This window comes from Dendropsophus ebraccatus, chromosome 2, assembly GCF_027789765.1.
Source record: "Dendropsophus ebraccatus isolate aDenEbr1 chromosome 2, aDenEbr1.pat, whole genome shotgun sequence".
NCBI lineage: Eukaryota > Metazoa > Chordata > Amphibia > Anura > Hylidae > Dendropsophus > Dendropsophus ebraccatus.
In genome coordinates, this window is record NC_091455.1 from 129769268 (window position 1) to 129783252 (window position 13985).

The 13985-nt window shown below is 38.1% G+C and overlaps 1 protein-coding gene across 1 annotated transcript in view; it reads left to right on the plus strand.

Moving 5' to 3' along the window:
* LOC138783528 (collagen alpha-6(VI) chain-like) overlaps positions 1-13985 on the plus strand; it is a 125823-nt gene that overhangs the window by 66534 nt on the left and 45304 nt on the right. Inside the window, exons 16-25 of the mRNA XM_069958329.1 lie at positions 1718-1771; positions 2820-2891; positions 4163-4189; positions 6177-6221; positions 6308-6361; positions 8230-8292; positions 8932-8997; positions 9644-9697; positions 11196-11231; positions 11684-11746. Coding sequence (XP_069814430.1) covers positions 1718-1771; positions 2820-2891; positions 4163-4189; positions 6177-6221; positions 6308-6361; positions 8230-8292; positions 8932-8997; positions 9644-9697; positions 11196-11231; positions 11684-11746 — 534 coding nt within the window. The remainder of the gene's footprint in view (positions 1-1717; positions 1772-2819; positions 2892-4162; positions 4190-6176; positions 6222-6307; positions 6362-8229; positions 8293-8931; positions 8998-9643; positions 9698-11195; positions 11232-11683; positions 11747-13985) is intronic.

The following is a 13985-nucleotide window of genomic DNA, read 5'->3' on the forward strand; positions in this document are numbered from 1 at the left end:
TGTTTTGCATAAATCATGGCCGTTGATGCCATTTGCTGCAGTACCGGCCGGGATGATCTTCAGTAACACCGGTCGTTCAGTGAACCCAGCTGGGTCACAGAACGGCCAGTGTTTCACAATGTGTAAACAGGGCCTAAATGCGTAAGCGTGAAAAAATGGCAAATGCAAAATTGTTGATTTTTGGTCACATCAAATCCGGAAAAATTGTAATAAAAGTGATCAAAAAGTTACATATATACAAGCAAGCTACCAATAGCTTGCTTGTATATTGACACCTCAAATGGCCCCATATACCAAAAAAATAAAAGCGTTATAAGGATTTAATAACTTTAAACACATTTAGGTTTTTTATTAAAAGGTTTTAATTTTTGAAAAGCAGTCATATACACTAAAAGTTATATAATTTGCATTTTGTTGTAATTGTACTGACTTGAGGAACATAGATAACGTCCATTTTACCATTGGATGAACAGCATAAACACGAAACCCCCCAAAATGAAAACAAATTGCTTTTTCTTTTAATTTTACTGTGCAAATATTTTTTTTTCAGTTTTAAAGCATATTTTATTGAAAAACTAAGTATGTTATTGCAAAGTACAATTGGTGTCAAAAAAATAAGGCCTCTGTGAGTCTGTAGGTGAAAAAATGTAAGCGCTATATCCTTTTAAACATGAGGAAAAAATAAAAGTACAAAAACGAAAATTAGCCTGGTCCTGAAGAGGTTAATTACTCAAAACTACCCATACAGTATATCAAGACATACTTATTAGAGATGAGTGAACAGGGTTCATGTTCGAGTCCATCCGAACCCGAACTTTTGGCATTTGATTAGCGGAAAACATGGATATAGTCATTGGCTGTATCCATGTTTTCCAGACAACCTTAGAGCTTTATCCAAGTTCAGCAGCCCCCACTAATCAAATGCCGAACATTCGGGTTTGGATGGACTCGAACCCGAACCCGGTTCGCTCATCTCTAATACTTATCAATACAATAACACAAGCTACCTTGCTATAAAAATGACTGGTTTTAAGATTCAGTACCATCTTTTACAAGATCCCTGCCACTCCTTGTGAGGCTTATGGATTTTCCATGGTCAGGAAGAGGGGTGTATAAAGCAAGTCATACGCAAAATAAGGGCCTTATTAAAAAAAAAAATCTGATTTTTTTTCTCACTTAAAAAAATTGGAAGTGAGCTATGTCAGGTACAACCTGACATATAGCCATCCTTCCTTAGCTTCCTCACGGCTAGATTCAAAGATGAAAAAAAACTTATTTTACAATACTCTGTAAGGATATGTATCTGCTATATGTGTCTATGTGTATTTCAGTCTGTTTTCAGTCAGGGATTTGCTGCCATGTTACAAAATTATATTGAAGTTGTTATATTGGGAAAAGTTTTGTTCAGTGGAAATAAAGTATAACATTCAAGCTAGTTGGATGAATAGTCTTGTGAGGGTTTTGCTAGTATGTCAATATTGTACTGAATTTATAACATTAGAAATTGGAAGCCTAACTGAACTCATGGAAAGGTAAGGATGGACAAATCCATAGCTAAGTAGCTACTACAATAATATGGCTTACACTATACTTGGCAGCATCTTTATCAGCATTGAATGTGTCTTACAATGCACTTTTATATTCCTAATGCTTAATTATATTATTATACACATACTTATGTTGCTTTCTATGATCTACAAAACCATCACTTATATAGGGTCCATCTGGACAAAAAGGAGATCAAGGACATGCTGGAGAACAAGGAGCAGATGTAAGTTCTCCAATTTCTTTTTATATTCTTGAGCACTTGATAAACAAATAGACGTAAAAGCAACACCAGTGCTAAGAGGTAGAAATATGTTTTCACAGTAAACAGTAAATACAGTATATAGCAAAGGCTTACCTTCTTTAAAGGGGTTATGCAGCAGAAATATTTTTTCTTTCAAATCAACTAGTTTCACAAAGTTATATTGACTTGTAATTTGCTTCTATTTAAAAATCTCTAGTCTTCCCATACTTATCATTGCTGTATGTCCTGCAGGACATACAGCAACTGATAAGTATGACATTTTTGAATAGAAGTAAATTTCAAATCTATAAAACTTTCTGAAAATAGTTAGTTTAAAAGAAAAACGTTTTTCACTGGATAACCCCTTAAACCTAAAACCAAGTTTAGTCATCTTGCACCAAATCAATGTATGCTCAGCTTTCTTTTTATTTATTTGTACAGTTTATTTTATGTAAAACCTCACACTTGAAAAACCTCAAATGCAATTGAAAATATAATGGTACTAAAATGGTTTGGCTAATACATAAAGGAAAGCATGTGCCCTGTAGCTCCAATCAAAATCTCTGGCACTGACAAACATACATAAAGGCTGTCTTATGTTTGTCAGGGCCATAGACTCCTAGAACCATGGCCATGCAGCTGAAAGAAACAAGACTGGTGGTCCCCCATTCTTGCTATAGGCGAGGGTGCCTATAGCAACACTACTGATTTAGCAATTATCACATGTTCGGGTGACAATTACTGCAGGCCAGATATACCTTTAATGCATACCTCTCATTTTAACAAACTTCTACCATGTCATATTGACTTGTTAGTTATTTTTGTTTGGTGGAGTTCCAGGTGCTGAGACCCCAACGATCACTACAACAAGGGGCAGTGCCCAGCTGAGCATATAATAATTGAGAGACTGAACATGTTGATAACTGTATGGAATAAATATCTGTATCATGATTTATACATCTATAGAATAAGTAAATAGGTGGTTTACAGTGTTCTGCTGTTACTAAGCTATGGCTTTCTTCTTTTTAAGGGTGAGAGGGGATTAACTGGTGCAATGGGTGAACATGGCGACAAAGGATGTGAAGGCGTCAAAGGTCCCAAGGTGACACTGTGCTTTTATTATTAGAATATTGGTAAAGTATTAAAGAGTTTACAACATCTTTCAAAATATCGCCTGAGGATCATTTATATAGGATGAGAAAGAGAATATATTGGGGTAAATACAGAGCCGTGGCCTATATTTTTAAAGTGCACAAATATCATGTTTTCCTCTCTTTAAAACTTGGCTGGCAAGTGTTCTGAATGTGGTCACATATGAACACAGCTCAAATATTTAGGGTATGTTCACACTGAGTAAAACAGGCGGAATTCCGCTGTGGAACTTTCCGCCTGAATTCCGTCTCAATGTGCCATAGCCCATCTATGGGGGAGTGCGCGCTCCTCAGCAGCCGCTGCTCTCCGCTCAAAGAAGTGACATGTCACTTCTTTGAGCTGAGAGCAGCTGCAGTGGAGGAGCGCGCGCCCTCCCATTCACTCACTACAGGACACTGAGCACAGCGGGATTCCGCCGTATTTGCTCAGTGTGAACATACCCTTACACTGAAAACTGTTTCTGAGCTGCCACATATTGTAGAGTTATTTAGCCTTCATCAGTACATGGTACACTACTCCATGGTACATAAACCATGGAGTAGTGCTTGGGGTAGCCTAATCCATTATAGCTAGGTAGAGCAGAAAGGAGCAATTTGTAAGCTTTCAACATCATAGGGCCAAGACCATAAAATGTCCTTTTTTGCCCATCTGACAAACTTTTTTTGGACAGCCATCATTTCATGCCCAAATATCGGCCGTTATTTCAAAACAACAGCATCAATTTCTACAGATTCACATGTGTTTTTAATTTTTTAAGATACCCACAACCATGCCTTTATGCACATACTTTACTCACAGGCACACTTTTACACACATATATACATATACACTTCTGATAATCAGCATAGCCAGTGCTGACAATCTCAGTGTCTGCATGGGCTTTTATAAGAAGTGAGATGTTCCAGTAGTTGTGTGGGGCCCCTGGGAGCCTGGGCTCCATGGCAGTTGCATGGTCTGCTTATATGGCAGCTACACCACTGGGTGGAAGTATTAGCTGTTAGCTGAGCAAGCATTCAGCCCACATCTACAGTATATAATGTGAACCTGAATACAGAAAAGGCACAGGCAAGGCTACAGATTGGGAAACCCCCAGACAGCGACACACGTGCCATAAGCAGTGTTCAAACCTCAGTCCGCAAAGTAGGAGTACTTGTGAATATATTATTTTCTCTGTTATTTTTACATTAAAATTTATGTGTTTTTTTTCTTTTTCTTTCCAAGGGATCCAGAGGTTTTTCAGGAGACCAGGTCTGTATAACTGTGTGTGTTTGTTTGTGGCCTGTAACATTTTTTTTGGCCATTTTCAATAGATTACAGAGAGGATCCTTTTTTCTAGGTTCAATAAACTCACCTGGCAAATCCATTTGCTGATGTAATCCAATGACAAGTGAATCTTTCAAATTTGCAGAACTTGAATTGAAAAAAAAATGGAATGCAATGTTTTTTTTTTGTTTGAGTACAGATTGTCAAACTATATTTAGATTGTATTCTTTACGTTCATTTTACCATCCTTTAAATAGTTTCTTAATGAAAAACTATTATGTTACAGGCCAAGATCTTGATATGTCACTGGTTTTTAGATGGACATAAAACATAATATCATAGAGACATTCCTTTTCATCAACACTTTGGCCCAGATATACTATTCCCATGCCAACAGTTAAACGTTAGTGTCAGCTTTTGTGACACCATAGAGAAAATATATCAAGAGTGGCGTTTCATACGCTGCTCTTATCTCTAATTTCTCGCCTCTTGACAAGTCATTTGCATGTGAGGCTGAAGTGCGGCAGCCTCAGACATCCATGCCAGCTTCGTAGGAATCTTCTTACACCCACTTCCCATGCACTTGGCAAGTGAGGTGAAGACTGTTGAAAAGTAGTACAATTTTTACACAATCAAGTGTTTTTAGAAAAAAAGTTGCAACACTTTACAAGAAGAAACTTGAACAACTCCACATTTTTTAACCTGATGAAGTGGGCCTGTCAAAACACTACAGATGTATTACATTTCTTTAGTTACTAAACCTACACAAAATTCAGTTTTTTTCCCCCACAAATCTTAAAGTGGTCAGAAAAATCCAACAGAATTATGTATTTTTTATAATACAATTTTTCTGTTATTGGTTACTGTAACTGGAGCTGAATGCACCATCTATTGCACCAAATTGAGTAAAAGTGGAAGTTAGATTTGGTCAATCATATTCTTTACTTGTACAGTGTTTTTGACCATGCACAATATGGCTATGTTCACACAATGTAATATTTCAGTAAAGAACAGATGCTGGTTGCAATTGGATCAGCGCCCGTTCTTTACTGAAGGGGCAGCATTGCATTGATGTCAATGCAATGCTGCCCTCTGTGTTCACTTACCGTTATGTTAATGCCCGTTCTAAATCCCTATTATTTCCAGACATTCAGTGAACAATATCTGGAAATAATAGCTGTTCACACAATGTAATGTGCAGCGGCAGCCGCACATTACATTGAAGTAAATGGCTAATTTATTTGCGGGCAAACCTAACGGTGCCCGCAATTCATTTTAAAAAAAAAGAACGTTCCTGCAGCCGATACAGAGGTATCAGCAGCAGGAATGTCCTAAATGCAGCCCAGCGGCCGGCAGTTTCAACAACGTCCGTTGCATAGCAAACCAAGTGTAAACATAGCCTATATCAGGAAAGTCTTCTATAAGGCCAGGTAAAAGTACAAATGATGTAATATAGTGGATGAATGTGTGTAAGAAATACTTAAATGTATACTCACATTGTCAGACTATGTTCACACAATGTATGTGTTGTAAAAATCACAGTCGTTGTTGCAATTTGCCGCAATTTATACAACACACACGTTGTATGTAAATCAATGGAATCCTGGCCAGCGTGTATACACATAGTATACACTTCGGGCAAGATCCCTAGTGGTGCCGCAAAAAACTGGCATGTCAGTTTTCTGCGTCCGCTATTCATTAAATAGCGGCCACAGAAAACCTGGCAGTGTACACAATGGAGTGTGCGGCTCCAGCCGCATGCTCCATTGTGTGCAGTGGGGAATTCGGATGTGGAATTCGGATGTGGGAAAACACTGATGCGCCTGCATCCAAATTCAGCGGCAGTGAAGATCATCCGTCCGATACTGCAGTAGTCTTACTACGTGAGAACATGGCCTCATGATGTAAAACAGAACAGCTTGATATGATGTGCTTCTCAGAATATATTTTGTATTCTTTCTTTTTAATATAGAATGATGACGGAGAACACGGAGTTGATGGAATTCTAGGGGAAGAGGTATCCTATTTATTTTAATTGCATATAAGATTCTGTATCTTCATATAAGTCTTAGTTACCCTTTTTTTCATTTTATATTCTTTTAGGGAAAAGCTGGACCTCCAGGAATGAAAGGAGAGAAGGGTGAAAAAGGAGAACTAGTAAGATACTATTGGTTGGCTATACTATACCACTTGTAATCCTTAAATTCTCATCTTAATTAATTCTTAATTCTTATCTTTTTCCACTAAGAATGCAGAATCTGTTGGTGCTATATTACTACTACTACTACTACTAATAATAATTATTATTATTATTTTTACTTCACATCATATTACATGACCTATAGAGATGAGTGAGCATTCTCATCCGATTATACTATTTGCTTGAGTATCAGGGTACTCAAAAGAACTCATGGTACTCATGTAAAATAGCAAGTCTCCTCCCCACATGTTTGGTGGATTAAATTAGCCAATAAACATGCGGGGAACAGGCTGGCATATCCTGCTCTGCTGCCGCCATGTTGGCTGCTGGCATAGCAGTGATTAGCTGGCTGCATCAGGTGACCTGATGCTTGATTATATTTGCAGTCTATAAGCAATATTTTATACAATATATCAATATTATTCGGTATACTGATACCTGTAGTGGTACAGTATATTGGTACTGGTATATAGCTAGTATACACAGTTGTATGCTACAGTTTGTGGTATTGGAGTGCGAACATTAATCCATGATTATCCAAAAGTGCTTTTTAGAGCTAGTGATAGCCGGGTTGACACGGGAAAAAGAGCATCTGACAATACAATATTTTATATAGAAAAATACCGCTGGTGCCCACACTGTGTGACAAAGGCCCAAACCAAGCCGCTCACTTGGTGTTAAGTCCAATGCAATAAGTGATGGGACACTACAACATCTTGTTTGCAAAAATCGTGTTTCTCTTTATATATAAATCTTGCAATTTTCACAATAAAGACAAAATTTTCAAATAAAGACCAGAGGGTGAGAGCCTCGAAGGACAGAGAATTGCATAGCACCAAGCCATGGTGTGAAGATCATCTTACAGTACATCTGTCCAACACACTGTGGTGACGTTTTTCTTTTTCTATTTCTATTTGTATTTTGGAGATTTTTTTGTCTTTATTGTGAAAATTGCAAGATTTATATATAAAGAGAAACAAGTTTTTTGCAAACAAGATACAATATTTTATACCAGCATTAGATGGTCTACTCAGTATGATAGTGGTACAGTATACAGATAGTATAGGTATAGTACAGGTAGAATTGCTTGCATGCTTACTAATCCCTGCTGTTCCATTTCCCTGGTGTTTTCATCACTGGTGTGTTTTCATCACTTTCATGCTGAAAAATGCTCTAATCTCCCATTGACTTTGATAGGGGTTGTTACCCATATCGAAAAGTATTCAACACAAATAAGAAGCATTCAAGTATTTTATTGCTTGAGTATCTTGTTGCATCTCTATTAGGCTGGTTTCACATGAGCATATTACATGCACTGTTTTCTATCCACATTAGAGATGCAAGTCCCAGAATAGCCGCAGGTGTGATGACCCAAACTGATAAACCAACAGTTAGCAGACAAAAATGTGCATGTAACAGACTCATGTGAAACCAGTCTTAGACTGGGATTCCAGAGGAAGTAATTGAAACTGTTACTCTCCATCTACAGTATTTACGTACATACCAATTGCTCTCTTTATTTTTACAGGAAATATACAGGATATATCATTAGTAAGGTCTAATAGGTTTATTGTTAATCACTTCATGAGAACAAGCTGCAAATGAAGTGGAGTTGTATTTGAGGCTGTGTCCATTCTCTTTGGTGAGCCAGTCTGACCAATGGTTTAGTTCTTCTTTTTATGTTATGTAATTCCCTTACTGCAGCCTATTGACAGCAACTAGTTAGGTCTATACATTATAACGTTCACTGGGACCATGATATTGAAAAAGAATAACCAGTACAGAAATTATGTAACTGATGAATTCTAACCAATTTCCTTAACAGGGCAAAGCTGGATTAACAGGAACTAAAGGATATAAAGGATTTAAAGGCCAGAAGGGTGACATAGTAAGTCTACCTATTATAAATGGTTATCCATATATATGCCAGGGTATTTACAATTGTTTATTCTTAAATAAACCAAAAGTAAGTGTGATTATATCATATAATTGTATTATTGAGCATACTCCTCACTTCCACATAACATAGCATTAGAGCATGTTATGGTGCAGTTCTTTTAAAGAGAAAATATGAGCCATAAGTGCCAATCTTTATAACGATATACAATGATATGTATAGTGATATAATGATGGACAGAATTGTTTAAAGGGGTTGTATAATTTTGTTAATACCCCAATAGAGGGGGATCCTTTTTTAGTATGCTCATCTTATGACCAAAGTGGAGAGCAGGTATAAAATCCCTCTTTCTTTCTGGATGACATGTCCAGCATTATAAAGACAACCTAATGATTTGATTGGTCTCTCCGGCCGCTCGCTTCACTGTGTGCTATGGGAAGCTCTGATGCGGGTGCGTGCTGATGCACTTAAGTACCAGCCGGGATGATCTGGGCAGAGACCGGCCGTTCCGTTACCCGGCCGGGGTCACGGAACAGCCGGTCTCTATCGTTGTGTGAACATAGCCTAAGAATGTAATTGATATTTGACTTTATGTACTTTACACAATTTTTGTATGAACTTTGCTTCTAGGGAATTCCTGGAAATGACAGCAGTATCCCTGGACCCCCTGGTCTCAAAGGAGAAGTAGGAATGGAGGTTATTATCCGCTATATTATCTTGCCATTTTAAATTCCTTTTTTAGACACTGCTTAAGTTGAGTTATCCAGACAATGCAATTCAGTTTGTGTGCTATGTATCACTGTTTATTATTCCTGTAATGTGGCATTTTTAGTTATTTTTCACCAGTGTGTCCCTTACCCCTTACTGTGACATCACTGTAATTATCTGTGGACTTAAGTCATACGTTCAAGGGGAGAGGGGATTAGATACAAGAGGCAGCACTGTGTGCATACAGCAGCAGCACAGCAAGAAAGGGCACATAGCACATGCTAAGCCCTACCCCCACTTTCTGTGTTCTGTCTTGTGTCCGTTACTAGAGATGGATATTTCCTACCAAAAGCTAGTGAAGATCAGATTGCAGGAAAAGGAGACAAGCAGCAGCCAAGACATTCAAGCTTTTTTCTGGGGTACAGAGTCATTTTGGGTGAATAAAGTGATTTACAGAACAAGTTAGGAATTACATAGGCTATTAAATGGAAAGACATTTAACATTTATAAAACTGTATCGAGAGATGGTTTTACCTTTTGTAGTTTTCATATAAATTATCTGCAACAAACAGTATAGAAAAAACAATCAATTTTCAATATACCTTCTTTTTTTATATCTTCATAACTTTTCCAGGGTGAAACTGGAATTGGGGGAGAACCTGGAGAACCTGGTGCTGATGGAGCTCATGTAAGAATTAAACTGTACTAGTTATGTAAAACATATCAAGGCTATGTTCAAATGCTGTATAAACATTGACCATTCTACCTAAATAATGGCCGTTTATGCGGCATGGCCGTTGTATTTACAGTGGGTGAACATAGCCCAAATGTGATAAAACTTTTAGGGTGCCTTCACACCTACCGACTCGCAGCGTTAATAACGCTGCAAGTCGGCTAGGTCCTGGCAGATCACTGTCAGTACATACACGCAGCGGTCTGAACGACCGCTGCGTGTATGTAAATCTGCCGGCCACTTAACCCCTTCTGATGCCGGCCGGCCGCCTCCTGCTCAGCTCTGTATACATTACCTCCTCGCTCCACGGGGTCCCGGCGTCCTGCTCTCCCGCCCGGCCAATCAGTGTTTTGCCCTGCCGCAGCCACTGATTGGCCGGGCGGGAGAGCAGGACGCCGGGACCCCGTGGAACGAGGAGGTAATGTATACAGAGCTGAGCGGGAGGCGGCCAGCCGGCATCAGAAGGGGTTAAGTAGCCGGCAGATTTACATACACGCAGCGGTCGTTCAGACCGCTGCGTGTATGTACTGACAGTGATCTGCCAGGACCTAGCCGACTCACGGCGTTATTAACGCTGCGAGTCGGTAGGTGTGAAGGCACCCTTATTGTGATTTTTTAATATTGTAATAGGGTTCAAATACTAACAAAGACAGCTTCTGAATGACGTTTTTTTCACTTTCTTTGTTTCATAATTTTATTTGATTTTTCCAAATATAATTATATTATGCTCACACAATGTTTTTTCAGCTCCGTTTAAAATGACGTTCGTTATTTTGAGGCTAAAATAACAGACGTTATTTAGCTGTCTGGCCTCCCCTTAGTGCAATGACTGGTGTTTGCATATTACTTTAGTTTGGGATTAATATTTGCCCTTTGGGTGTGTCTTAATTGAAAAGTCCATTGAATTTAATAGTAAAAACGGATAAAGAACAGTGGTAAAAGAAAAACTGTGTGTGAACAACTAATTAAAAACATCGACTGTTTGCAAAAAATGTCCGAAAATAATGATCGTGTTCATTATTTTGACGTCCGCGGTAAATACAACAGTTATTCAATGCATTGTGTGCATTGGAAGTCTGTCTTCCCATTGACTTCAATGCATTGCCATTGCAGTGAGTTAAAACGTTTTTTTTAAATCAAAATTTTGATTTAAATAAAAGAGGAAAAAGGAAAGGGCTAAAATGAAAGGAAAAAAAGGAATGACATTTTTATGTTCTTTCGGTGTTTTCATGTTTCTCGCAGGTAGTCTGATTTTCCGCAATGCTCCAAAAACATAATGCTATATTATTGGCTTGAGTTGGGGAAACAGGGGAATTCTACTGTGAGCTCCATTGGAGATCAGGACTGAATGATGACAATGTTTGTATAGCACTACACAATACGTTGTTGCTATAAAGGCAATTGGAAAGAAAATAAATACTGTGATAATAAAAGTAAATTTTCTATATTTCAGAGTCTCCCTGGTAGAAGAGGCGTTATTGGTCCACAGGTATGCTCAGAACAGGCTGTTTAGCTAGAATAAAGGGGGTATTTCTATCTAGCTACTAGCTGATTGCTGGGGGTCCTGTGCCTGTGCTGCATTCATCCCCTTTGGGGGCCACTAAACATTTTCAAGTGCTGAACTAAAAAAAAAAGGGAAATTGGGTAACAAACACAGACCAATTGTAACATTTTGTGGGTAGAGCAAAAGTTACCCTTAGTAAAAAATAAATAATTAATTTAAAAGAAAAATGTGAGCATGCAGGACTATTGCAGAATATACTGTATAATATATGGCACATACAGTAATATAGCAAAAAAAAAAAAAAAAAAGGCAAGGGTCCTTCTATGTATCTATTATGTGATCCATTTTTTCATAACTGATGCGATAGATAAATACATAATAAATAGTTGCTAAAAGTTTTAATAAGGCAAATATAAATCAATATTTATTTATTTTAGGGGGCCATGGGTGATGCTGGTGAGCCCGGACTTGAAGGAACACAAGGCTTACGGGGTCCTCAGGTAAATAATGTATTATTATTATTATTATTATTATTGTCACCAGAAAATTATTTATTGTTTAAATAAAGTTTTTAAGATTTTCCACGTTTTTATTAAAGTGGTTATCTGGATAAATATTTTTACATTGAAAATGCATACTCACTTGCTGCCAATCCCTGATGTTTTTCAGTCCTCATCCCTTTCTGCATGCTTCACAACAATTTAAAAATGCCTGCTCAGCCAAGCAGTTACCCATCTGAGCCAGTCAGTGGGTGAGAGGACATTTCTTATGTATAAACATGCATATGTGATGCAACATGGAGCAATGGCACTGGAAACGGATCAGCAGCAAGCGATTTTCAGCATTTATATTTCGCCCCCCTACTATGACTGCTTTTTAATATAAAAATATTTATCTGGGCAACCTCTTAAGAAATAGCCCTGAGATCTTTCAGTCTTTACCATAGCCACTAAGTCTCACTTCCTCTTCTGTAGAGATAACTTTTCAATAGTTATAACATTGCTGTCAAAGACAGCTCTGTGATGAAGGGTAAAACTTCTATTACAAAGCTGGAGGTAGATGCAGTAATCTACAATTTACTGTGGTTGATTGGGACAGCTCAGCTTATCTACCTTCCTCCCCAGTGATCTCTGCAAAAGTCACAGAGGTGCACTATCCAATGTAAGTCCATGAGTTTGCTTCAGATGGTTTCTTCAGTTAATTTGACTGCTGTAAAGCATTTCTCTGAACTGCTATTAACAGAGCAGCAACTACTGTGTTACTTCCCCTCAGCACTGCCGCCCTACTATAACCCCTACTATAACCACAATATACACAGTGGGATCATGAAGGAATTACTGTTTACCATGGTTCCTATGCTCTTCTATCTGTGAATGATATTATTCAGTTCAGCTCTTTAGCAGCCATACATTTTATTTTGGGATCTGGAAGGTGTGATATATCCATGACATCATAGCTGGTCAGGAAACAGAGTCATAGAACAGATAAAAAAGCAGCTGTTTAGCAGCCTTAACTTTTATTATGTGATCTGGAAGGTAATGATATATTCATGACATCATAGCTGGCCAGGAGTCACAAAACAGATAAAAATTCCCACACAACAGCACTTTGTTGATCTTGCAAAAGAAAGAGTAACAGTCTCGGCTCTTTCTTCAGCAATAAAAATAGAACTTGGTTTTCTTTTGTCTTTAAAGAAAGGAAACATCTAGCCCAATGTAACAATTCAAGAATCTTATAGCTGTACCCCTTAAAGTGTAAGTGTCAGATAAATTAACTTTTGCCATGTCAGCAGACATGGCAAAGTTTATAGATTGCATCGGGTCTCAAGAGCTGAGATCCTGAGCCATAGTCAGATAAAGTGCAAGGCAGCTTCATATCTCAGGATTGCAGCATTCTCAGGAGACCAGATGTCTGATAAAATGTAAAAAGTTTATTTATTTTACACCAATACTTTAAAAATTCCACCATTTTTGTCTTTAATGACCTACAGAATTTTAAATTTTTGTTTCCATGCATTCTATTAGCTATAATTTCTTTTCTTTTTTTTTTTTTTTTAATTATATAACAAATTATCTTATTGCGTTTCACATGTCACTTGGTATCTTTTTAGCCATCAATTTTTTAAATGCAGTAAATACAGTAAATATAATTAATTTCCAGACACCTCCTCCCCCACAGTAAATGAAATGCTTTGCCTATGAAATATTACATGACATCCACCCACGGGAGTCAATCCCTGCTCACTCTGCTTCATTGTGCGGTGGCTGCAGCCCTCCTGATAAAGACAGTGCCACCTACTGTAATGTCTATTCTAAGGATAATATGCATTGAAATGACATTAGGGGAGGCTTAGTATCATCTAACTGTGCCTGGACCAGGGCTTCTGAAGCCCTGCAGTTCCCTACACAACCATAAGTTACAGCATATGGTCTGTGTCACCTCTTACTGCTGCTGTATTGCAAAGTTATATAGTTTTACAGAAAAACATTTGTTTTGCTTGAATACCCCTTTAAGGCTGCATTCACACGTTCCGGGAAGTTGTCCGTGCTCACAGATCCGTGCGCACGGACAATTTTACAGCCCATTGCTTTCTATGGGGCTATTCAGATGTTCCGTGATGTCACGGATCCGTGATCCGTTCCGTTAAAAGATAGGACATGTCATTACTCGGAATGGATGCACGGAAAGGATTCCCCATAGAAAACAATGAGATCCGTGTTTTTCACGGATGTACACGGA